Here is a 23624-nt window from a genome sequence, read left to right as displayed (position 1 = left end):
AAATACAATAGTGTACCGAAATGGGAAAAATAAATAAAGAAATTTGTTAAAAGTGCGCTCTAAAAAAGGGTCGATCGTATTCGAGAGAAGTTCGATGCGTCTGAAATGCGAGCGCGAAGCAAGAACGGCCTGTAATCCCCCGCAAGCCAGCCACAAAATATCGAATAATTCAAAATAGTCTTCAAAATGTAAAGGAGGACACTGGGGAAGAGAACGTATCTAGGAAAAAGGTGAAGAAAGTTAGGTGTCAGTGAAGAGAAAGAATTGGTGTTGAAATTGTGAAATGGTATGAACATAAGTGGGGTAACGAACAAAGATTTGAAAAAAAGGCGCCAAATAAGTTTGAAGAGGTGTTATGAAGGATGAGAAAAAATCTCCGAATCTGATCATGGGTGCTTGTATACAAGGGGCGATCTATATAGAACTCACTTGATAATTTCTAAAGTCTAAAAAATATTGATTCATATCGGCGGGGTAATATATTTCTATTTTGATGTGTGGATGCGGCATGGATGGTCGATGCACCAGTGTACATTTCATACCTCTAAACAATCGGCGCAAATAATTTAGAATAAAGCTGTGTTCTAGAATAAAATGAGCCACATCTAAAAGAGTGTCGTCTGAGGTCTACAAAAAAAGCGAAAAGCGTTTTTAGTCTTTGAAAAGAATAGAGATGCGAGAAGAGAATGTGATTGACTTACATCGCGAATGCGTTGTGCTAGGACACCTGGTCGGAGTAAATGTTCCAAATCTTCGATGACTCTTAACCTCATGCTTTCTCTATCGTTGGGCAATGCATGGCCAAAGATAGAAGGGCCATCATTTTCATCATCATCATCTGTAACGGGTCTCGTGGGAAGAAGACGGTAGCGGGATAACAGGGAGGCAGGAAATGGCTCTCTACGGAGATCGCATGTGGAGGAGCTCGGCACATGATTGCGCAGGCAGGACCTGTGAATTCGATTTTAACAGCATGGGGTAGCTGTCGCACCAACCATATTGGTACAGAAATAAAACATGACACGGGGCCACCATCCTGCGAAGGTTCTTCCCTTCTCAACCGTTTCGATCCCCGTGGGTTGTCCATCTACATAAAAAAAATGTATGAATTGAATACTTTTGTCGTAAAGATATTGAAGAAGGTGTTTTTAAAACAATATACCCACAGTTTTCCTTTGGCGCCGGAATAAAAAGAGTTAGAGCGAGTATTTTGATGGGTTACGAATAGAAGGATCATTCGAAATGAATCGTTGGGATTTTTTTCACAACCTATATTCTAAAAACGACTCGTAGGCGATACAATAGAAAAGATGAAGACGTTAAACATAAAGGAACCCTATTAGTGTAAACAACAATGGTATACAATACGTGTCAATCATGGGAAAGCGCGCGAAAAAATAACGTAAACAATAGATTACATTTCTACCGTTAGAAAGATTCGAACGTTATTGGATGCATACCCACGCCGCGTCCCCACGTGGGGACGCTATAGTTGCCTATATAGCTAGCAGTTTTTTTCTAGCATCGTTGCAGAAGTACAACCGTCAAGCTAGAAGTAAGAAGAAGAAGAAGAAGAAGAAGAAGAAGAAGAGAGAAGAGCGAAGAGAAAAGAGAAAAGAGAAAGACATGGCCAACAACGACAATAACGTAAGTGTGTGTATGCATAGAAATCTAGAAGAATGACCTATTCTTTTGACGCTTTAGAAATACATCCTTTGAGAATTGGAAGAGTGTCATTGTCATTGATAGGTCATGCGTTATTAGAATTTAGTTATTCAAATTTCTAATTACCAGAGCCATACCGGCGCGTGTAAGAAATATTTGAGTAAACAATATATTGTTGTTGATTATAAGGGTAAAAGGAAATTGGAGGAAGACTATGGGGACGATGATATTTCAGACGCACGTACGGTTGACATAGGGAGCCTGTACGATACTACTCCAGATGTCACAGATGAGGAAATGTGCGAAATGGGGGAAGAATTAGATCGTGAACCATCGCCGTTATTTCAATTCGATTTCCAGCCCATCGGCGCTCCCAAGAAAGCGTTGAAATCGGTCCACAAACAACGCGGCGTGGCCCAAAAAAAGCAGTTGCGTCCTGCAACAAAAAAAAGATGACATCGGAAAGGAAATTACTCGTGACGTGGCTGACATGGCGCGTCGCGTGAGAGATAAATCTCAAACGACCCAACTATGGAAAGGCAAAGCACTAAAAGAAGAAGATCGGGTCATGTTTAATTTCTCCACAAAGAAATTTATACATCCCCTTTAATCATCTAAATTCACCGTAGCAGAAATCTTGAACGACACTCCCCGATCTGAGACCTACATGCAGACCTTGGAAAACCAGCTCAACTCGAATGAATCCTTTGACGCGGAAGATGAGTTCCAAGTCGACATGACTGTCATAGCAAAACCAGACGCCGGCGGAAGAACGAGTCCCTCTATCTTGAGAAAATTAAAGATGACAACGGAACTTGGCCACAAACGATGCGTAGTTCCCATCAAAAATACTCAAGATGACCTCTGTCTGGCCAGAGCGATTTGGTTGACGAAAGCTCATCTTCATAAAGATGACGATAAAGAAGGTTACAACTACTATAAAAATCTTCGACAGAACCCCCTCACTTTAACGAGATGTGCCAAATACCTCCACCGAAAAGCTGGCGTTCCTGAAGGACCCTGCGGTCGTGAGGAATTAAAGAAATTCCAGGAGTACCTGGCCTCCGACTACAGGTTAAAAGTCATGAGTTTTAATTACCCATATCGCATCAGCTTTGAGGGAACCGTGCCAGCTCCCAGAACCATACGGCTTCTCTTTGAGTCAGACCCGAAGGTATAAGGTCATTATCACGGCTGCACCTCGTATTCGGGATTCCTAGAGCGGAGTTACTTCTGCGATACCTGCAACCGCGGATTTGACAAAGATATTTCCGTAACCACCCATGCAAAGGCCGGCGTTGTAAAGCCTGCAAGACCATAGAGTGTGGCCCCAAATCACATCACCCCACCCTACTCTGCAGTCACTGCAACTGTCATTTTTACGATGACGCCTGCATGTCCCTCCACCGTAACCAGGGGTTGTGTTCCACATGGATACGCTGCGGGATATGCAGAGTTCAAGCCCGACAAGAACCCTCCACATCGCTATTATTGGAGCGAATGTTGTAATTGCAGAAAAGACGTCGACCTCCGCATCCATAAATGTTTCATTCAACCTGTTCCCGCCAACGAAGATGAACCCAAGAAAAAATCTAAAGTCAAACTAAAACACCAAAGAGAAACCAACCTTGACGTCTCGGAATACGTCGAACCTCCCGTGAAAGTGTGGGCGGATTTTCAAGCTATGCTGGAAGAATACGGTAGCCATATTCCCATCCTGATCGTGACCTAAACGTCAGAGAGCGACGAAGTCTTCGAATTTCATGGTCACGATTGTACCCGAGACTTTCTGGCTTTCATGAATGAATTGGCGTACGGTCCTCCCGAAGAAAACCGAAATTGGGATGACTTTAGAGAAGTCATTGGCCTTTTTTCCACAATTTAAAAGGTTACGATGCCGTCTTTCTGCAAGGAAAAATGGTAAAAGGAAAGCGTCGCTTTGAATTTATCATTCCCAACGGTACCAAGAATCTCTGCATGCAAGTGGGCAAGATCACGTATAAAGACAGCATGTGCTTCCTATCCATGGCCTTATCAGCCTTCTCTGGTACTTTTGGCATCCCCGAACTGAAAAAAGGATTCTTCTCCCATAAATTTCATACCCCCGACCATCAGAATTACGTCGGACCACTCCCTGCAGCCGAATATTACGATCCCGATGGGATGTCAGAAAAGAAGAAGAAAGAATTTGAGAACTGGTACGCAGAAGAGCAGAGAAAAAACCAACCGTTTGACCTCAAAAAAGAACTGATAGCTTACTGTCGTTCTGATGTAAAGCTATTGAAAGCCGGGTGCCTAAAATTCGGATATCCTCCATGACTTCCTCTTTCTTCTGTACTTGGGGTGGTACTTGCGGCTGTACCTGGGGACCCTCTTGCACGTACTCGGGTTTAATCGAGTCCACTGAATTCGCGAGTTGTCTCAACGGTTCTTCCGATGTCAATTCAGGGTTTGGGTACTCCGAAGGATGTATTATTGTAATAGGTGTCTGCATGACTAGCACTGAAGAGTTCACATCCAAGGTAAGATTTTTGACATTTTTGTTCTTTACCCAGTTTTCCTTCGGTCCTTCATTCTTAGAATGCAGTCTGTCTATCATGACGGGACCGGAATGATTCTTCCTCCATTCTTTCTTGAATTCCGGTAGTCCTTCTTTCTTTACTTGTGACGACCCTTCTTTTTTGCCGTAGGGATGATTCTCTTGCCTTTGACTCCCTCGGTAGGTTTCTTCATTGGTGTTTCCATCCTGCACATCTAGGCTCTGCTTTTGACTGTGTGAAGTGTTGGAATCGCTCTAGCTTTATACACTCGAGAACAATACCCCACTATTTTGATTGACAATCATTGTTTTACAAGAGACGCGACCCCAACTAAAAGGGACGTGACGCCAACTAAAAGGGACGCGACGCTATCTAAAAGGGACGCGATGCTATTTACCAGGGACGCGACGCTACGTAAAAGGGACGCGACGCTATTTACCAGGGACGCGACGCTATTTATTGTGTGATTTTCCTATCTATCGACAAGTGTTGGAATGACACATGTATCATTCACCATGAACCCTACTTTGGAAACGAACCCTAAACTTGGCGTGTTAGTCATGGACGAACTCTTGGATGTCATGGAGTTTCACTCTGTCGACGATGACTTACGAAGAGTGATTCGAGATGCCGAGCAGTACTCAATCGACTTTGCACCCGACGAGAACGATTACGATAGAAAAACCTCAGAATTACGCAGTAAGGTGATGCAAGCCTTCTTGGACTTTGTGCGATACCAGCACGAGAATGAAATATCCTCTTGTAAGAAACGTCTGCTATTCACGGACCAAGAGACCACGCCCACGCGTGATTGACAGCTCGCTTTTATAAAACACTTCTGCTACCTACTCTTTTTTACCATTTGATAACTAAACTGCACACGAGACAGAACGATGCCTTCCCCCATTCATACTCGCCTTTGGGCTGCGGCTTGTGAAATCAATTGTATGCTTTACGATTTGAGAATAGATGCCACAACAGGAGATTTAGACCATAACTTAAATACCATGAAAGACTTGGCAGGAATACTACGAGAAGCGCCTACACCAGAAATAAAACAAGCTCAAACTGAAGTGTTTGACGCCTTCACAAATTAGCTTCGAGTGATTAAAGATTCAGCCAAACCGTTGGGCGTGACCAAAGACTTGGAGGAGTACCCTGCCCGTGCCTGTGTGGTTCTAGACGAACTCCTGTGTTGTGTAGATGAGCGTGCCAAGATGACTGATTTGGAAAAAATTAGAACGAGAATTACACACTCTGTCTTAGACGCCGCGGCCGATACCAGTGACGACGAGAAACAATTCAGAAAAGTCTACAATGTTGTGATGTTGGCTTTCGACGAATTTGTTTGTTATTGGGAAGATAAACCTCTACCCAGAGATTCGTCTGACTACAACACTTCTGATAACGACCAGGATCGATGATTGACAAACTACCTCTATATTAAAAGACTTCACTCATAGAACTCACATCATTTCAGCACAAACAGAACTTATTTCAACATGTTCGAACATTTGGAAGACAACCCTAAATTGGCTAGAGTGGTTTTAGACGATTTCCTATAAGTGGTGTTCGACAAGGCAGATTGCGATGATTTTTGTAGAATCCAACGAGATGTGACTTCCTACATCAAAACCATGAAAGGATTTGAACAGGACACCACTCATGAACTGTACCTCAATGTCCTTCGCGCTTTTTTGATCTACACGCAACATTGTGAACAGCTATACAGGGATCGTTTGGCAGACGAACAAAGCAGCGACGAAGATGAAGTGTTTGTGACACCCGAGAAGACAGAGGACATTAAGGAACAAAAGGAAACCACGGAACCTTTTCCAGAACATTTAATTGCTATTATGAACTCTTAAACACTCATTGTATGTGGACACGTGGCGTGACAATAAAAATTATTTTTTTATTACATAAATTATTTTTGTGTGATAGTTACCCATGCGCAATTTAATAACCCTATACCACATGCGTGTAACAACCTTTTGGGATTCTTATAAATACCTTTTCTGCTCACAATCATAGTCGGTTAGGTGTCTAACCCGCGATACCTAAACGCTTAATATAAGGTCCAATTTCTCTTGTTGGAGTTAATCCTCCTCGATCTTGGAATCTTTTGTTCCCTTTGTACTTTTTTTGTACCGTTATTTTTTAAAATGAGATGCAAAAACCCTAACCCAAGAACCTACTCGTTATGAATACTAAAACCCTAAAACCCTCCAGCACCTACGCCGTATGAATATTTAATTACCTCCTCTCGGTTGAGTGACTCGGACCCAGACTGCTCGGGGATTGCCAGTAAGGCGGGATATACTACTCTCATGGTCTTAAAATAACTGAGAGTTTGCTACCTTTCTATAACATCAATGAAATGGATAGATATTCTAGTCTTCTCGGATAAGGACGAATAAATGAAGGTCCCGTCTCCTGCAGGGTTAGGGGTAGGAGACGTTAATTTCCCACGCACGATATTACTGTGTGATGGATGTCCTCCCCTAGGGTGGGATGTGTGGGGGGAAAAGGTGAGGTCGTTACATGGACTAAAGCGGCTGCCAGAGGCGCCTGATAATGCCGACGTCCGATCTCAACCTTAGTAACACTGCAGACCTTAGGAATTCAGCCTATGCTGCTATGAAGGTATCGAATCATTCATTTTCACTTTCATTCACTTTCACTTTGTGTCTTATTTTTGATCAAATTACGATGGCCGAAGAACAAAAGCATTTACGATACAATTTAAGAACACTTTGGGTCTTTACCTCGAAATATTTAGTCTATGTATAAAACTACGCTATTTACACTCAGCGATAGGCAACGAAGTCTTATCGATTCATTGAGTATCCTCAAGTTTACCCCTGGCTTTTACAAATGTTTCTGTGGCTCAGTAGAGTCTACACTTGTGAGTATTCTCTAGCTGTGTCGCATGAGTACCCCTGGCTAATTGTCGAGGTTGTTGAGTTCCTGTCCGAAGAGAGATACCGTAGCTTAACCTACGTTGAATCCGAGACATTAGCGCAGCAGTTAATGCAAACTGGGAAGTACTTAACGCTTCACACCCTTGCATCGGTATTCATATTCCCCAAACTGGTCCTATGCATATCCTTTGAAACCGACGAGGAGAATTTCTTTTACAATCAAAGCTTCTTAGGTTGGCGTTCCTTTCTTTAATTCTCCTGATCCTGATGAACTATTTGGCAATATTATTGCAAGGAAAAGTTAGATACTGGTCGATCTTAGGGTTTCAAAGGTTAAACAAATGCCAAACGAAAATATGATTGAAACTCTTAAAAAATTTCTGAATCATGGTATGCAAATTGATAATTAATACTTTTAAAGTATAGAAACCTTTTGTGTAAACTGAATAACCCAGAGCTATATTTTAGAAATCTTAATTAAGCAGAAACTCTTTAAACAGTCAAGCATTCCACAGTAAAAATCCACAGAACATTAGGTGGATAGAGAAAGTTGTTTTTCGGAAAAAAGCTACAATTCCGTTGTTCTTGATTACTTTGGCGTTTTCAATAAAGGACACGAAGCTAAATGAGATGTAAAAAAATAACCTCTGTACATGATTCTTGTCTTCCTGTCAATTGCTGTCTCAACATCATGATGTATAACGATTTTAAAGTTTTTCTTGAAATCAAAATAACCACACCTTACAGCGTATTTCGAATGACAGTGTGGTACCATGAAAACCACTTTTATTAATTTCAATAGTCAATCAGTGGAACCGAAAATATCACGAAAAGCCGATCAGAATTCAGAATAAAAACAAGCAAACTGCTTGATTCACTTTAACCCTAGACATTCTAACATCGGTATGCATATTCTCCATACTGTTTTCCATATGCATACATTTCCCAAGGTGCTGACAATGAGAACTTCAGTCAGTTAAACCACCTAGAACTTCTTCAGTGGCCGATCATTTCCTTTATTCTTGATACCGCCATGTTTGATTTGGAGGTTAATTCATAAGAAGAAATAAGCTGCTTGTCTCTCGTAGGATTCAAAGGGTTACAACGCGATTGATTTTAGTTTTGAATCTAATTATAGGATGCAGATGGCTCTATTTTTCTGAATCAATCACATACCGAAGTAAAGTAAACCAAAGCAATGCTGTAGTCCTTCTATGCGACGCTCAATTGTAATTGCTCGGAGAATTAAGGGTTATTTTAAAGGAAGCGATGACCGCATAATTCGACATTATTTATGCATAAATCAGCGGGAGTCTCAGGCCTTTCGTAGAATTACATTGAATCCCATCTATAGGAAGAATCTGGTAATTTATTAGGTGCTGTATAGCTATACGAAAAGTCTCTATTAATCGGCCTCTTGATTACCAAAGTTGACTTGATCGAGATTCATCTTGACAGCGATAAAATTTCACTTCCAAAATGCATGGTAATTTATTCCCATTGGCTTTGAAGTGTTTTCTTCTCATTTTTTGATTCAGTGGCCGAGTCGATCATATAAGACCCTTCTAAAAACAATATTACGTATTTTCAACCCTGTTAAGATTTCAACAAAAGTGCCGCGCGCAGATAAGATTGTTTATCACAGGGAATGATAATTATAGTCACAGTAGTGTATATTTTGTCGCGGCCGCTTCCGATCCGTCATTCTGTAATAAAAAGAATCCACTTTCAGCCATCTGTATTTCCTTATTTCACAGCATATGTTTTGATTGCACTGACGAAGTCGATCTGTTTCGGCGGCTATTGCCCTGCGCTTTGGCATGAAAGTTCAGGTACTACTTTTATTTTTGGTGAGTCCTCTGTCGGATATTGGTGCAGAGGACTTCTGTCGAGAGACCAAAGGCTCGATATTGCACGATCAAGTTCTAATCGGCAATGTGATTTCCTCGTTGGTAACCCGTGGAATTCTCTCTTGTGCCCAAAGATGCCTGTCATCGACGCCGTGCTCGTCATTCAATTACCAAACGTCAGCGCCAAGAGATGGCATTTGTGAGTTGAATGACAATCAAGATGGAGATGTACGTTCAAAGGTGGCTCTGAAACGTGGATTCGCCTTTGGCCGAATACATCGAAAAGAGGTAAGAGTCTTAAATAACAATGTTTAAAAGAGATTGCAGGGAAAACCATATACCTTGCGTCAGTTTTCACCTGCACTAGTCTTTGGATTTTTTTTCTTTTTCTGTAAACAGGATTTTACATTATTTGCCACATACACGAAGCTCATATATCGTGTTTCTTATCGGCCTAGCTGACAACATTGAGTTTATAAAATAACTTTTGCCATCATCAAATCGTTTAATTTTATTGGCCTAGCTGACAACATTGAGTTTATAAAATAACTTTTGCCACCATCAAATCGTTTAATTTGCCAAGTTTTCAGTGGAGCTATTAAGTTGTGCAAAATACACTGAAGTGTCAATAAGAAAAAATATTTATCAAGGAAAATCCATCAGCTTATTTCAACCGTTTTTAAACTTTTGATTTTTACCCTTTTACAAATACACTGATCACAGATGACAGGCAACAAAGCACACTCGTTTGTTAAACATGTCAATCAAAATGCCGATCAAGGACATATCTCCTTGTAATAAAGAAAGGATATTATTTGAAGATACACAGATTTTACATACTTTTCTTTCATTGATATTCGATATCAATTACCATGTCCCATCGTAGTTTACTTTCGTTGTCTGATCGCGACAAATGCTACCACCCTTACTCAAACACAACAATGTTACAATCATCATTTCTCAAAATCCTGACTTTACTTTGAGTCCACTTATAGTTAACGAAGGCCTACCACAAGCTAACAGAAAAATATCTCTTCTATCGAGAAACCTCTATCTAACGATATGCGGTGGATTAATCAAGAAACTTTTATCTCAGCATGTTATATCATAATATCATGAAATATTAACGCAACACCTTTTGGTTCTATCTCACCCTTTTTTTTTCATCACAAGAGGCCGCGAAGCTGTTTAGAAGCGTGGAACCGAGGTGCGCGAATATCTGGTTTCTACTGCATTCAAGACAATAACGATCATCTCTACAAAATGTATTGCGACCTGGCCTCTGAACCCGGCTGGGCCTGGACACTGGTCACCTCACAAAGCTTATGCTACAGGGAGGAACAATTTGCGTCAGTGGGGCTGCTTGTCGATTCTCCAGAGAATGCAGAAATGGCCAATTGGCAAGCTTACAGACTTCCTTTAAGAAAAATGGAAGAATTAAAATCTCAATCCACGCACTGGCGAGTAACGTGTTGTTTTCCAACACTTGGTGTCGATTATAGAGATTATGTAAAGGCAGAATTTCGGAAATTCGATATTTTGACTTTTTCGGCGGGAAGAGCATGCAAAGAAGTGGAGTACATGGATGTTCGGGGGCATAATTGCCAACAATGCACCTCAGCCTGGGGACAGAAAAAGAACTTTTTCTTGACTCACCGCAGTGACGTCAACGAGTGCGGGCGCAGCTCCACCCCAGACCACCTAAATGGGGAGCAGACTTTCGGACGGTACAAAAAAGGGCGAAATCCAAACTTTCGATGTACTTCAGCCAATTCATCCACCACCAACTATTGGTTTGGACACAAATTAAGTATAAGGGATTCCCTCGATTAAAGCGGCATTTCTAGGTTTGGTGTCATGAACACTGATATTTTGGATGCGCTAAATTCTAAAAGAAAGACTGAATAGATTCTAGTGTGCCAGTACTCATCATCTCAGTGCAGTGCCCCCTTTCTTTACACACTTGGACCTGAATTGCGACATCTATAACGACAGGGATCCCATAAAGATGGTGTGACCTTCTGTGGGGTTTTCTGTCACCACGAATGGCCATAAACTGCAAATTTCCAATGGCCGATGAGGCAATCGTTAGAACTGTTTGCAGAGAACTCAAGGGGTTCGGTGACGATGCTTTCAGAGGTACTTTGGGCTACCACAAGTAACTTTCAGGTTGCTGGGAAGTTCTTTTAAATTAAGTTCAATGTCTTTTTTTTTGTAAAATATAAAGAACGAAGACCTTTCCGTTTTCTTTTCTTTGGAGAAAATCCTCAAGAGAACAATTAAAAGCCGTATATTGAATAAAATAAGAAACAAGTGATGAGACATTTTTTTTTTTTTTTAAATATTTACAAACTTTATTCCACGCACATCAGTTTGCCATCTCCACCCGCAAATAGCAAAAGATAGACGAGGCGGGCGGAGAGGTAAGGTTACAGCAGTCATAATAGATAATATGATAATTGTAAAGTAACTAACTAACTACGTAACTAACCAACTAGCTAACTAATAATTGTAAAGTACCTAAGTAAGCTATCTGGATAAATAATAATTACTGAAAAACAAGCTAGAGTTACAAAATATATAGTCTTACAGAATAGTATTACAATCAAATTTACTCCTAACAGAACCTATCGATTATTAGTACATTGATTCAAGGATACAGAATTTGCCATTTTTTGTACAAGAATGGGCACTTCAACTTAATCGTCTTCTGCTTCGATTATCGAGATAAAAAAGTCATGAAAATTATCTTCGTTAGGATGGGCCAATACCTTTTTTACAAATCGACTCGTAACCAAAAACCATAAGGACTATTATCCACAGTGAGACGTTATTGAGTTGATCAGAATTTCAAGTGATCTTTTTAACCGAGTACACGGGAGTGTTTTTTCGCTCGATGAATTGTGTAAAATTAATGTTCCGTCCTTTGCAGTTGCATCAAGAACAAAGACAAACAAGTCAAAGATATGAAATTCTAATCAAGAACAATTTCTTGCTTGATAACACAACAGAGAACATAAATTTTCACGGAGACCAGAAGAACACAGACTCAGAAGGAGAGAGGGCGCGGTTGGGTCAGCTGGAAACCATTGATACTGCACGTGATAAACTTGCGATACAGCACATGATAAACTTGCGATACAGCACATGACCTACAGCCGCCACAACCTACTCAAATGACCTACAGCCGCCATAACCTACTCAAATAAACCTTTTTAGCGGCCAATTATGCAAGCTTGGGGAGATTTAAACTGTGTATCACGCCAAGTCATCGCCTGGGTGTCCTTGTGGGAAGGTTTGGATTGGGAACAATGGAAAATGCTTTCGATGAGTATAGTAAATCTCATTCCAACCTGTAGAGCATTTATATTTGACCTTTTCACTCCCAAGATCTCATTCCTTATTCTCCTTACTGTCTGCCATGCAATTCTTACGATACGAGTTTGGAGAATTTGGTATTGGATCAACTAATAATCCCCTAATTAATATTTCTCTTCATTCTCATCACTTGTCTGTTTGATAATGTATTGATTTTGTAAGGGGAAGTTCTCTATTGGTCAGAGTTTAGGGAAGGTTTAGTAAAGGAAGGAACAATGAAAAAATTCTTTGGAGAAGGAAAGAACCTTAACCCTCCAGGAGAAAAGTTAAGCAAACCCTTTAACCACCTGTTAAGCATTAATATTTAATTACAAATCACAAAAGAGAGGTGTTTTTATTTCCAGCTATAGTAACCTCTAAATGATGATTTGTCATGTCTTTTTGTGCTGATATTCAAGGAAAGGTTAACAAGGTTCCATTGTTTATCAACTATTCAATCCACAGGACACCCATGCTTTTGTAAGTGAGAGCATGTCATTGATACTTGGCAATGTTAATAAAGGATTGAATACAAAAAGTTCCAGGATGATTTTTTGGCATGGTGGCTGTTACCTGCTGCATCAAAATTTGTTTGGTTTCAACTTTCTTGTCAGTGCCACAAATAACATTTAATATGTAATTTCAGTCAGTTTTTGGGTGTGACATTCAAAACTAGTGGACTTTAAAATCTGAAAACCCACAAGATTGCTGATGGCAGTAACAAGTTACAAGGATAAGTAGCTGCCTTTTTTCAGATAAGAAAGTGTCAAAAACAAAACAAGTCTACACAAAGCTTTGAAGAGGTTAGACAAATGTGGCTAGATTCTAAACTTAATTTTGTTGGAAAATTTTAACTAAACAATACCAAAAACTTTCAAGAATTTTCTTTTGAAATAATAATAAAAAATGTATCAATAATTCAAAGCTATAAGAAATGTGAGGTGACATTCCAACAGCCCTCCTAATTAAGAGAAAGAAACTAATGAGTGATTGTCTGCCAAGCATGTCAAATCATTCTTTAACATACGCAAAACAAAGTCCATGTATTTTAACTTGTATCATCTTAATGGAATCATGCAGCATGATATAGCCAGGATGTTCTCTGTTGAAATATCATGGTTTCAAAAGTTTTTCAGTTTCTCTTAAAATTCAACCCAGACTTTGCAAGCAATTTATATTGTAAACTGATAGTGTTTAAGAATGCTTTAAAAATTCCTCTGCATTCTAAGTGTGGAAAAGGGCTAAAACTTGTACAAAAAATGGCTACCCTTTAATTTTGCCTTTCACAATTCCAGCAAGGATTAACAGAGGCTTGCTTTCTGTTCACATACAGGCATTTGTTTTTTTCAATAATTGTGGGCAAAAGCTAAGGGATGCTGGATCACCACTGTAAAGTATTGGCTCAATTAAGATAAGTGAATTAACATGAAGAAAACAAACAATTTATTTCTAAAACATTTCCACAAGAAATTAAAGTCCTACTTAATGTCATTTATTTCTTCAACCATGCAAGGTGTTGCCAGAGTAATTGGGTGTAGCTGTGTGGCATTGGATAGATTTCAGATACATATGCTTGATTGTTTACTGCAGCAGCAAGGTTATTTACAAAGATGTAAAGTATTGTAAAAACATAACAAATTCAACCATTAAGCTTTACAAAATAACTGAAAAACTTAAGTACCTCAATTGGTCAAAAACCTATCATTTTTATTGCACTGGTAAACCACAGATAACTGAAACAATAAAGTTTACTCTATAAAAGCAGTAGACTGCACATTAACCCACTTGGGATGTTGGGTGAATAGGAAAAATTTTTTATAAATTACTCTATAGCCTCTGGCTTGTGATTTACAAATGCTTACTGTATTCTCCAACATCCCAAAGGGAGTCATTATGCGGGTAACCCAATAGAAAGTGCTTTCTATCCCATGCGATAAACCTCAGTTTTAAATTAGCAGCATGAAGACAGAACACACCTACTTGCATGTTTCAAATGGTACAGTACAGCAAACAGGGAATCAGTTTGTCTATGAGGAAAGTCACCCCCTCACAATCAAATTGTGTGACAAATTCCAAGAAAAATTAGTTGGTATTTGATAACGAATTTTTTACTGAAAAAACAGATGCTCTTTTGCAATTTTTTTTTTCTGGGAAGGGGCAGTTGTACCCAAGCCAAGTAAGACTTTTGGTGTTGTGTAACAAGGATAACCACTTCTGAAAAATTAACTCTTTTCTATGTGATATGCTAGCTCTTTTCTGCATTGTTCTAGGGGTCTAATTTCTTAAATCCTATATTGGAAATTGTCCCAGATGTTATATTCCGGCCTAAAATTAAAATCTAATTTCGAATTAACTGGTAACTATCATAATTTTCTGGGCACGAAGCGACTGCTGCCACGTTTTGACAGCGAAAGTTTGCCTGGGAATTCTTTTGTTATGCAAAACATTCAGTCTCACATAGGTCAATTTATCCCACAAAAGGGCGCTTTTGGTTACCTCGGTGAACGAAAAAGCTGAATATTACAAAGTATAATATATGACAACGACACAGAGAACCGTGCGTGAAAGCCGATACCGCAGTAGGAAACAAATGTTTCGAATAGTTTAGGAGTAAAACAAACGTACTATTTACTAAGCCTCGCGTGTTAAAAAGATCAAGAACATAATATATTTACGTTTAGCCGGATGAATATATATATATTTTTCAAGATCTACATCAAGTTTGGTTAATTTTCCCCGAATTCGTTTAAACCTATCTGAAAGTACATCGCTTGCGGTAATGTACGAACGTATTTATCGCAATATGGTTGGTATTTTAATAAGTCGCAATATCGTCCCAATAAATATTGCGCGATACGAGGTCACGGAGTAAACAAACCGTTAATTATTTTTGTTCTCAACTGATTGTAATAAAGCGACGCTCAATTGCGACTAGTGAAAGCCAACAACTTGAAATGGCGAAGTTTGAGTTGACCACCACAATTGTCCGTGGCTACAAACTATGATTTACGTGTAAATCGGCCACCGTAAAGAGCTTCTTAAGTTCACATTTCGAATGCACGATCAAGTGATATTATTACTTGTAGTTTCATGTTTTTCCAACGTAAATTAGTTTAATAAACGATGCAAAAACAAGATGGATGCACCAAAATAGTTTGACAATATTAGAAATATCATTACAAAAACGACAAATAAAATTTGCAACGCTATATTATGGGCAAAGGATATCAAAATGTACTTCTACGTCGAGTCCATTAGAGGAGGAACTGAATAGGAAAAAAAAAACTGTGTGGCATTTTAACCCAACATCTGCCACGACAAGATTAGTAAAAATATTTTGCTCAAAAAACTCGAGACAGTTGGCCAAAATCCATCGTCCAGCTGAGAGTAAACAATTCATATTCATTTGAGTGGAAATAGCTATTTATTGCGACTTCTAGAGGATTGTCAAAGCCTCAAGATATGTTCACTTCAACATTCGATTTTGAAATGTTTCCTATAAAGATCTATAAAGCTATGTTTAAATATGAGCAAAATGTGACGACTGCAGCGAGAAATTGACATCTGTACTGAACAATCACAAGCCTTGGAAATCAGAATTCTCTGGTTGACAATGCAATGATTTTCTAGAAACTACCAAAAAAAAAAACTCCAAGGTTAAACTACAAGTTTTATTATTCGAATGCCGTGAAGTGAAGTTACTTCGCTAACCTTGGATAATACAAAAATGCGTACTCTCTTCAAACTAGTTCTACAAACTTCATTTCAAAAAATATCAATTCTTTTTAGGATTCAAAGGAAAACGTCGAGGTTATATTTAGTTTACATACATCACCGCTCTAGTATAGTGCGTAGCCATCTTTCGACTGCAGTGTTTCGCGTCTATTTCCATAACGTGAAAAGAACTCCGGTTCCTTAAGCGCAGTGTTAATGAATGAAATCACAAATTTTGGAACTTCTTGTATTTTTCATCCCAGCTCTCAACTTTCTGCTGTTTGATCGTGCTTCTTAGCGGTTTAGATGTTGGCTTAGATGGCAACGGAGCGTGTGTGGCAGTAGGAGGAGCTACTACTTGAGTTGGTTGCGAAGGAGCAGGTTCTGGAGCAGGTTCGGGTTCGGAGTGATTAAGAGTGCCGTTGGTGGTCGGTGCGGGCAACGACTCCTCTTCCTTTTCCAAAACCTCGTTTAGCTGTTTAACTTCCTCGGGTGTAGTTGCTTCGTTCGCCACTTCAGCGGAATCGACTTCGTTCAAGGTCGAACTGTCGACCGCGTTCGATTCGTCTGTTATAATCGGTGTCGGTGCTGTTTCCACTGTGTTTGACTCTTGGACTTCGGGTACAGGTTCTTCTTCTATAACAACCGGTTGTGGGGGCTCTGATGGTTCTGGCTCACTCTTGACTTGTTTGCTCCGATAAACTGTCATAAGATTAGCCATATCAGCGGTGATGGGGCGACCTTCTTGTTTCAAATACGCCTCGGTGATATGGTCACAAACCAACAAGGTAACTTCGTTTGAGTTCATCTTGATCCGCTTGACAACATCTCCGTGAGACATATTCTCAATGTTCATACCATTAACCTCGATTACTTTGTCCCCGACTCGAAGGCCTGCTTTCTGCGCTTCGCTGCCATCGTCAACAGCGCTGATACTTTGTCCCGCTTGAACATTTCGTTCGCCGTGAAGGTTAAACCCGTAGCCCCCTTCTGCTCGCTTCATTACAACGAGCCGAGGAGCTGAAACAGTGTCAGCGTCAAATTCCATACTCATTTTCCTTGATCAACTATAGAGAGAAAGGAAAGGGAAGAATCTGCAGCTAACTGTGATTAAATCAGTCGCAAATCGGTGCCTGAATGTTGCGTCTTCCTGCCCTTCCAACTCAAACAATTCAAGTAATCTAATGCGGGGAGAATAAATTAGTGTGGATATTCCTTATATGGAGCCCCCCCACCCAAATCTTCCATAGTTTCCGGTGAAATCTAGAGCATTTCGTTTTCGATAAAATTCGAGACAAATCTCCGCTAAAAACTGAGAAAAGAACAAAACATCATTGCATTTATCCATTTTTATTATTTCAGATAAATAGCACCCGAACTTTGATTGAAACCGAGAAAAGCAGCCTCAAAGCCATTTTGAGAAAGATAACCTTCAAAGCGGTGTGCAATTAACATCTCTCGCACTTTTCAAACCTTTTTTATTTGTTTATTGAACTGTGAGATGAGGCTCCTAAATTCCACAATGTACTTCGCTTCAGGCAATTTTCTTAAAAATTTCAAGTGTATGAGTCACTGAATTGAAAAAAAATTACGTTTTGTTCCGGTTGCTAGGATGAAACATAATAGCCAAGAGAATCTTTTGTTTTTGGCTCTCCTGTCGGAAAATTAACGCTATCTTCGCCCACACAATTGAATTTCCAATGCGTTTCCCACGCAAGGAAAAAGTTCAGAGGAAGCCAGGGTGGCATCGTGGGGTCAAATTTTGCACAAGGCGAGCCCGCGATTTGTCTCTGGTGAAAACAATATGGCGGAGTTCTACAGCAGTGCTGGTAACTATGAATCTCAAGCGAAAATGAGTTTCAGAGCGTTTGAAATAGCGCCAGTGATCGAGAGGATAGTGACTACGTCTGCAGATAGACCAAAAACGGTAAATTAAACTTGTATTTCTCCTGTTTTTACCCGAGAAACGTGATAAATTGATTACTATAGTGCACTTTTATAATAAATTCATAAATTTTAAATATTTCTATATTATTTTGAGAATGTTATATAATAAAGCTGAGGATTTAATCTTTAATCTTTATTTTTTTGCACTATTTACAAATAATTATTTCTACATTAAAGTACATTAAAAGGAGAGACATAGGCAAACTAAATTACACAAGTAGTGAAAAGCAAAATGTGCGCAGTGACCAACGTAGCTGAAGCTTTCGAGTTGGCCAATGCCACAGACAATTAATTGGCATGAACATGTACACTATAGGCATTTACATAACAGTAAAAAACAAAAGCAAACTACACTCAGGAAACGGATTGAGTATTTTAAAAGATACATTTTGTATTGCTTGTAGAAACAATTCTAAGAAAGTTTTTTTAATTCAAAGGGGATAGATTCCCAGATAATTGAAGCTACAAAAGCAAATGTAGTAGTACCATAATTATTACTTGCTCTTGGTCTGTAAATATTAAAATTAGTTGCAAATCTGGCATTGTGGGAATGAACCTCAGAAGCTACTGTAAGAGTTTCAGAAAATATTGCTGGGATGTTTGTGGGGTCATTTTTAATTTTATGTATAAAGAGAGCTAATTTAAATTATAAATGTTTTGGATTTGACTTGGACCCTGCAATTTCCCATGCACGAGATTACTGTGTGATGGATGTCCTCTCCTGGGGTGGCTGCTGGGTGGGAATTGGTCCTAAAAAGCCCCCACGGGGAGTGGTCAATTAACATATGTATGTATATATGGATGTATGTATGAATGCGAGTCAAGGGTTAAGGCCAAATTCACCATGACTCACTCTCTTTACCTTAATGCAAGAGCAATAGGATGCAAATCTAAAGTTCTGGGTTAGTGTTTATTATCTGGGATGTAGATCTTCTTTTTTCTGCCCTTTGTTTTATAAGTCAGAAAACAAATAGCATCATTCTCTGATAACAACATTTTGACTAGGTGGAATGCCTTGATTGTGCAGCTCAGAACTTATACATTGGTACTACAGATTGGTATGTATTTGTGTAATAACAGGAGCATTTACCTTGATTAAACACAGGCTTGAATACTGCAATTTTGTTTAGAATTCAATAAGACTTTCAGTCACTCCCAATAACAACAACTAACTGCTATTATTAAAAACGGGATCATTGGATAATGCAATTCAAGACTTTTCATCGGCTTAGCCATTATGGTATATGATCCAATATTTCATAAACTACGATATGGTAAGCGTGCGCGTAAGCTTAAAATTAAAAGGGAGCTAAAAATTTAGTAATTTAATGCAGCATTTTTAATAAAACAATTATTCCACTCGCATTTGTTGGATATGAGATGATTATAGCCAACTCCGCGCTACGCGCCTCGTTGGCTATCTATCATCTCATATCCAACGTGTGCTCGTGGAATAATTGTTAATTATGCCACCGAGTATATACATTTACAAAGTATTTGAAAACATTCCAGAAGCTTACGACACAACTATTTCAGTAGTATAACCACAGGCATCCCAAGCTCATGTCTTGAGGAAAAATGAAAGATTATTTCTTGAAAGTGTTACGTGTTGTGTAATGCAGTGTTTAGTTACACAAGGAACCATTGAGAATTTGAATGTAATAAAGAATAGTATGGACAATGATACACGGTCCATTTATAATACTAAGTATTCTGAAATATGAACATTTTACACTTAAGATTGATAAAACTGACTCACTTCTTGTGTGTGCGTTGTGATTTTGGTGATTTCTTCCATTTTGGGTTTGCTTTGCCATCACTGTTTTTTAACAGAGACACGAGCTTGGCATGCCTGTGGTTTATCATCGTTACAACATGACCTAATAAAATGTTTTAGAAAGTTCCATGGTGGAAATTTCTAGAAAGTATTCATACAGTTGTTGTCCATAACAGGTACAAGTACTTGTGTAGAATTTCATGTAGGATTTATATCCTGTCAAATCAATATTCACTAAACAAAACTGTTGCTAAATGTTTATCTTTTAGTTTTGTTCTTAACTATGTGATTGATGAAGGAACGTCACCATTGGGAAAGACAACTTTTCAGTCAAGACTCCAAGCTTGTAAACATCTTGGAATGGTTTGTTAATGCTTATTTTCAGCAGGCCATTTTACAGTTGTGTACTTAGTTGCCAAGCCTTTGATTTGGAGTGAGGCTGAAGGTGACCTTGTCGTGATAGAGACCTGTACCTAGTTATCATGAGAACAAAGTGATTTACATTTAAAAACAGGCAACGTCTGGGTCATAACAAGGTCACCCTTAGCCTCACTCCTGTGCAAAGGCTTGGCAACTAAGCTCACAACTGTAAAATGAACTATATTGTGTATGAAAATCTGCCTTGCTTCCAATATGTGGAATTGTTTCTCTTTTGGTGATCGTGCTGTTTTATATAAGGGAGACAAAGGTTTGAACCCATCTGCTGCCTGATTTTTTTCAGGCGTTCTTTACTCTAATTTTGCTACCTTTGTGAAGTAATAATTCCCTTACTTGTAGGTTTGACCTTATTGTAATATATGAATAAAGTGATAATGGTGGAGTTTGTTCCACACATAATGTACAGAGTAACACCTTAGGTCAGAAAATTTGTTAACCATTAAGCCAAGATATTCGAGTTATATAGATTTAGGAAACCATATTATTTAAAATGATCAATGAGGTGGACTGTACTTTTTCACTCTAAGATGTGAGTCTTGTTCCATTTCATTAGAAAAAGCCAATACAGCAGGTTTTGACAGCCCCAGCAATAAACAGACTTCTAGTTTTATGTGATGGTAAGTTGAAGCCTTATTGTTGGTATTGGTTCATACTGACAACTTTTGGTGAATTGGTGTTTTTCTCTAACCCTTTACACTTTGACCTCAGTTTGCAAATTCTCCCTGCTGCTCTTTTAAAAGGAGAATGGGCTTTACAGTCTACAGCTGCTTGACTTTTGGGATCATCTGTTGTTTCCTTAATGTTTGATCCAGGGGATGGAGGCTGTAGGGAGAAATAAGATGTTTATCACCCACAGGGGATGAAAGGCTAATTTTAAAATCACATCTCTCATCCACAAATGGTACCTAAACACCACAGCGTACACTATTGAGTTATGGATGCATGTGGGAGGTTGCTGAGCATGAAAAAAGCATAAGAGTCGCACGAGGCGATAGCCGAGAGTGACTCTAGCCTCTTGAGTGCTTAGCAAACCTCCCAAGTGCACCATAACTCAATAGTGTACACTGTGGCATTTACCATTTGTTTTATAACATAACATTGATTCATTGTATCAAGAGAGTTTTCTTTTATTCAACAAATCTTGCGTGACCAGAAAAAACAAGCGCACACGGAAAACAAGTCTTTACATTTGCTTACGTCAGCAGCGTACACCCTCGGGCAAATGGTGGATGCTGAATTGACCAATCAGAGTGCACGCTTTACTTTGGTTATGTTATAATACATTTTTATTCCATCCCCATTAGGGAGTATTTTGATGTTTGCCATGTTCGGCTTAGAGGTGAGGGACAGATTCTTTTTTTCGTCAGTATATCTAAATCATTTCACCATTTTATTTCCCAATATCAGTATGCACATTCTCCATACTATTTTCTGTACATTTTCCATGGTGCTCAGGAATTCCATTAGATGCTGGCAACTGAGGAATTCCAGCGGCTACTCTCCACAACAGAGCTGGCTACTTTGACCATTCCACCTCGTGGTTTTTGTGTGTTTTTAGGAAAACATTCGATATATTCTAAAGGCAATCATCAGTAAAGGTGTTTTTGCTGATATTTTGTCACCGGTTTGGTTGTTGGGTGATTTTTGTCACAAGTTGTAACAATTCAATCAACAACACAATTGGCTTGCTGTGTGCCATGTTGAATGGACAGAAGAAAAAGACTGGTGACAAATCCGCCTCAATAACGGCTGAACTGTCTTCCGCCTACTTATATGTACTAATATTTGCCTACTTCTGAAATGAATGAAATCCCTGGGTACTGATAGCATAATTTGCCCATCAATCAATGGCTTTTCATTGAATAATCATTTCCTTTATCTTCATGACCTTAATGCTTTATTCAGTAATGATACTGAGTAGCTGTAAAGAGAAGTTTGAGTTTACTTACAAATAGTTACTCTTTTGGTTACACTCTCTCACTCCCAATAGGAACCAAGACAGATTTTCTCCTTACAATATTAAATACAATATCAAGTAATCAAGAAATAAGAATATAGAAAAATATCAATCGGGGGATTATTAGTAGTTATTATATGGTTGTCTCACAAGGACTGGGAACTACCGAATTCACGAATTTGATCGGCTGAAATCAATGTTGAAAGCGGTCTAGATCTTCCCATCTAAACCGGCATCTAGACCGGTCTAGAAAAAAAAGGCACAAAGAATATAAAAAATTGGCATATAAGACACAGCCATATAATAAACATCTTATTAAACGAGCTGGGTCAGTCTGTATTGGAGAATCTTGACCTTGGTCACTGGTAGAGACCTCACAGCGTTTGGTCTGTACTGGCGACCTTGGTCAAGATTCTCCCATACAGACCTCCTGCTCGGTTGATAAGAACTTAATCCAAAACCAAATTTGTGGCACTAACATCATAAGAATCGTATTACAGATGGTAGGGAGGATTACTAAATGAATGAGATCTTTGGAGTGAAAGGGTTATCAAGTAATTATTAATCTTCCTGCCACTTCTCCTAGCCTAAGCACCTTGTAGCCTTTCCTTAGCTGAGGGAGCAAATTTAGGAATCAACTCATTTGGCCAAGTACATCATGTCCTTTGGAATAGAGTTTTTTGTAACATTTTGTACAATTTGTTGCAGTTTTTGGCCACTGGATTTAAGGACAGATTTAAAGGGGTATGCATGTTTGTTTTTGTTAATGGAATGGTATTTATTTAGTCTTTTCTGTTAAAAAAAAGTGTAGCTGTAAGCTGCTTTCATTATAAGAAATAGTTAGTACTTCAGTGTTCTTTCTTTTGTCCACAAATTTGTTTACTCGAAATAATTCTAATTGTGACAGCTATTACGCTGCCAAATGAAATGAAAATATATACTTGTCCAGTAGAACCAATGTAAGTTGTAGCACTGGTATGTAATACTTATGAATAAAGGCTGATAGTTTCTAAAGAAACTGTTTGGGGCCGCGTCTGTGGGGGTAACGAAACAATTTGGATATATCACCAAAGTTGAAATGGTAAATTGGCCACCGTAACGATTACAAAAGCTGACGTTTCGAGCGTTAGCCCTTCGTTGGAGCGACCCTTCGTCTTTCGCTCCGATGAAGGGCTAATGCTGGAATGTCAGCTTTTGTAATCGTTATGGTGGCCAATTTACCATTTCAACTTTGTTGATATATCCAAATTATAAGTAATACTCATGACTTTCTTGGCACCAAATAAGCCCTAAATAAGAGAGCTTCCATTCTAATTAACATGGGAAAGAAATTAATACATGTAGCAGTCATACCCACTGTAACATCCTTATTGTCTGTGGAGGAATAAGTTAACAAATTGTAGGAAGTGTGTGGAGTTTTTGGCGATCTTTCTTTCTTTTTTTTTTTTTAATCAA

The 23624-nt window shown here is 38.9% G+C and overlaps 4 protein-coding genes across 5 annotated transcripts in view; 3 read left to right on the top strand and 1 right to left on the bottom strand.

Annotated features, from left to right (window-relative positions):
- Positions 1–1443: 1443 nt before the first annotated feature.
- On the top strand, positions 1444–6205 carry LOC148735822 (uncharacterized). Of its 2 annotated transcripts, none has more exons than XM_088754756.1 (2): positions 1444–1647; positions 1855–6205. In XM_088754756.1, the coding sequence occupies exon 2, from the start codon at positions 2333–2335 to the stop codon at positions 2843–2845; it is 513 nt and encodes a 170-aa protein (XP_088610882.1). In that variant the 5' UTR covers positions 1444–1647; positions 1855–2332; the 3' UTR covers positions 2846–6205. Both variants share the same exon structure in this region, with proteins under 2 accessions (XP_088610882.1, XP_088610883.1).
- A 2614-nt stretch (positions 6206–8819) lies between these two features.
- On the top strand, positions 8820–10947 carry LOC111341919 (uncharacterized). The gene is made up of 2 exons (XM_022948965.2): positions 8820–9267; positions 10153–10947. The coding sequence occupies exons 1-2, from the start codon at positions 8950–8952 to the stop codon at positions 10810–10812; spliced, it is 978 nt and encodes a 325-aa protein (XP_022804700.2). The 5' UTR covers positions 8820–8949; the 3' UTR covers positions 10813–10947.
- Positions 10948–16081: 5134 nt separating this feature from the next.
- LOC111341910 (uncharacterized) lies at positions 16082–17236 on the bottom strand. The gene has a single exon (XM_088752084.1). The coding sequence runs from the start codon at positions 17102–17104 to the stop codon at positions 16277–16279; it is 828 nt and encodes a 275-aa protein (XP_088608210.1). The 5' UTR covers positions 17105–17236; the 3' UTR covers positions 16082–16276.
- A 515-nt stretch (positions 17237–17751) lies between these two features.
- LOC111341909 (transforming growth factor-beta receptor-associated protein 1) overlaps positions 17752–23624 on the top strand; it is a 30411-nt gene continuing 24538 nt past the window's right edge. The window contains exons 1-6 of the mRNA XM_022948956.2: positions 17752–17977; positions 19003–19055; positions 20044–20137; positions 20766–20829; positions 21517–21551; positions 22878–22913. Coding sequence (XP_022804691.2) covers positions 17855–17977; positions 19003–19055; positions 20044–20137; positions 20766–20829; positions 21517–21551; positions 22878–22913 — 405 coding nt within the window. The 5' untranslated portion in view covers positions 17752–17854. The remainder of the gene's footprint in view (positions 17978–19002; positions 19056–20043; positions 20138–20765; positions 20830–21516; positions 21552–22877; positions 22914–23624) is intronic.

This window comes from Stylophora pistillata, chromosome 3 (assembly GCF_964205215.1).
Source record: "Stylophora pistillata chromosome 3, jaStyPist1.2, whole genome shotgun sequence".
NCBI lineage: Eukaryota > Metazoa > Cnidaria > Anthozoa > Scleractinia > Pocilloporidae > Stylophora > Stylophora pistillata.
This window is presented reverse-complemented; position numbering and strand designations above follow the sequence as displayed.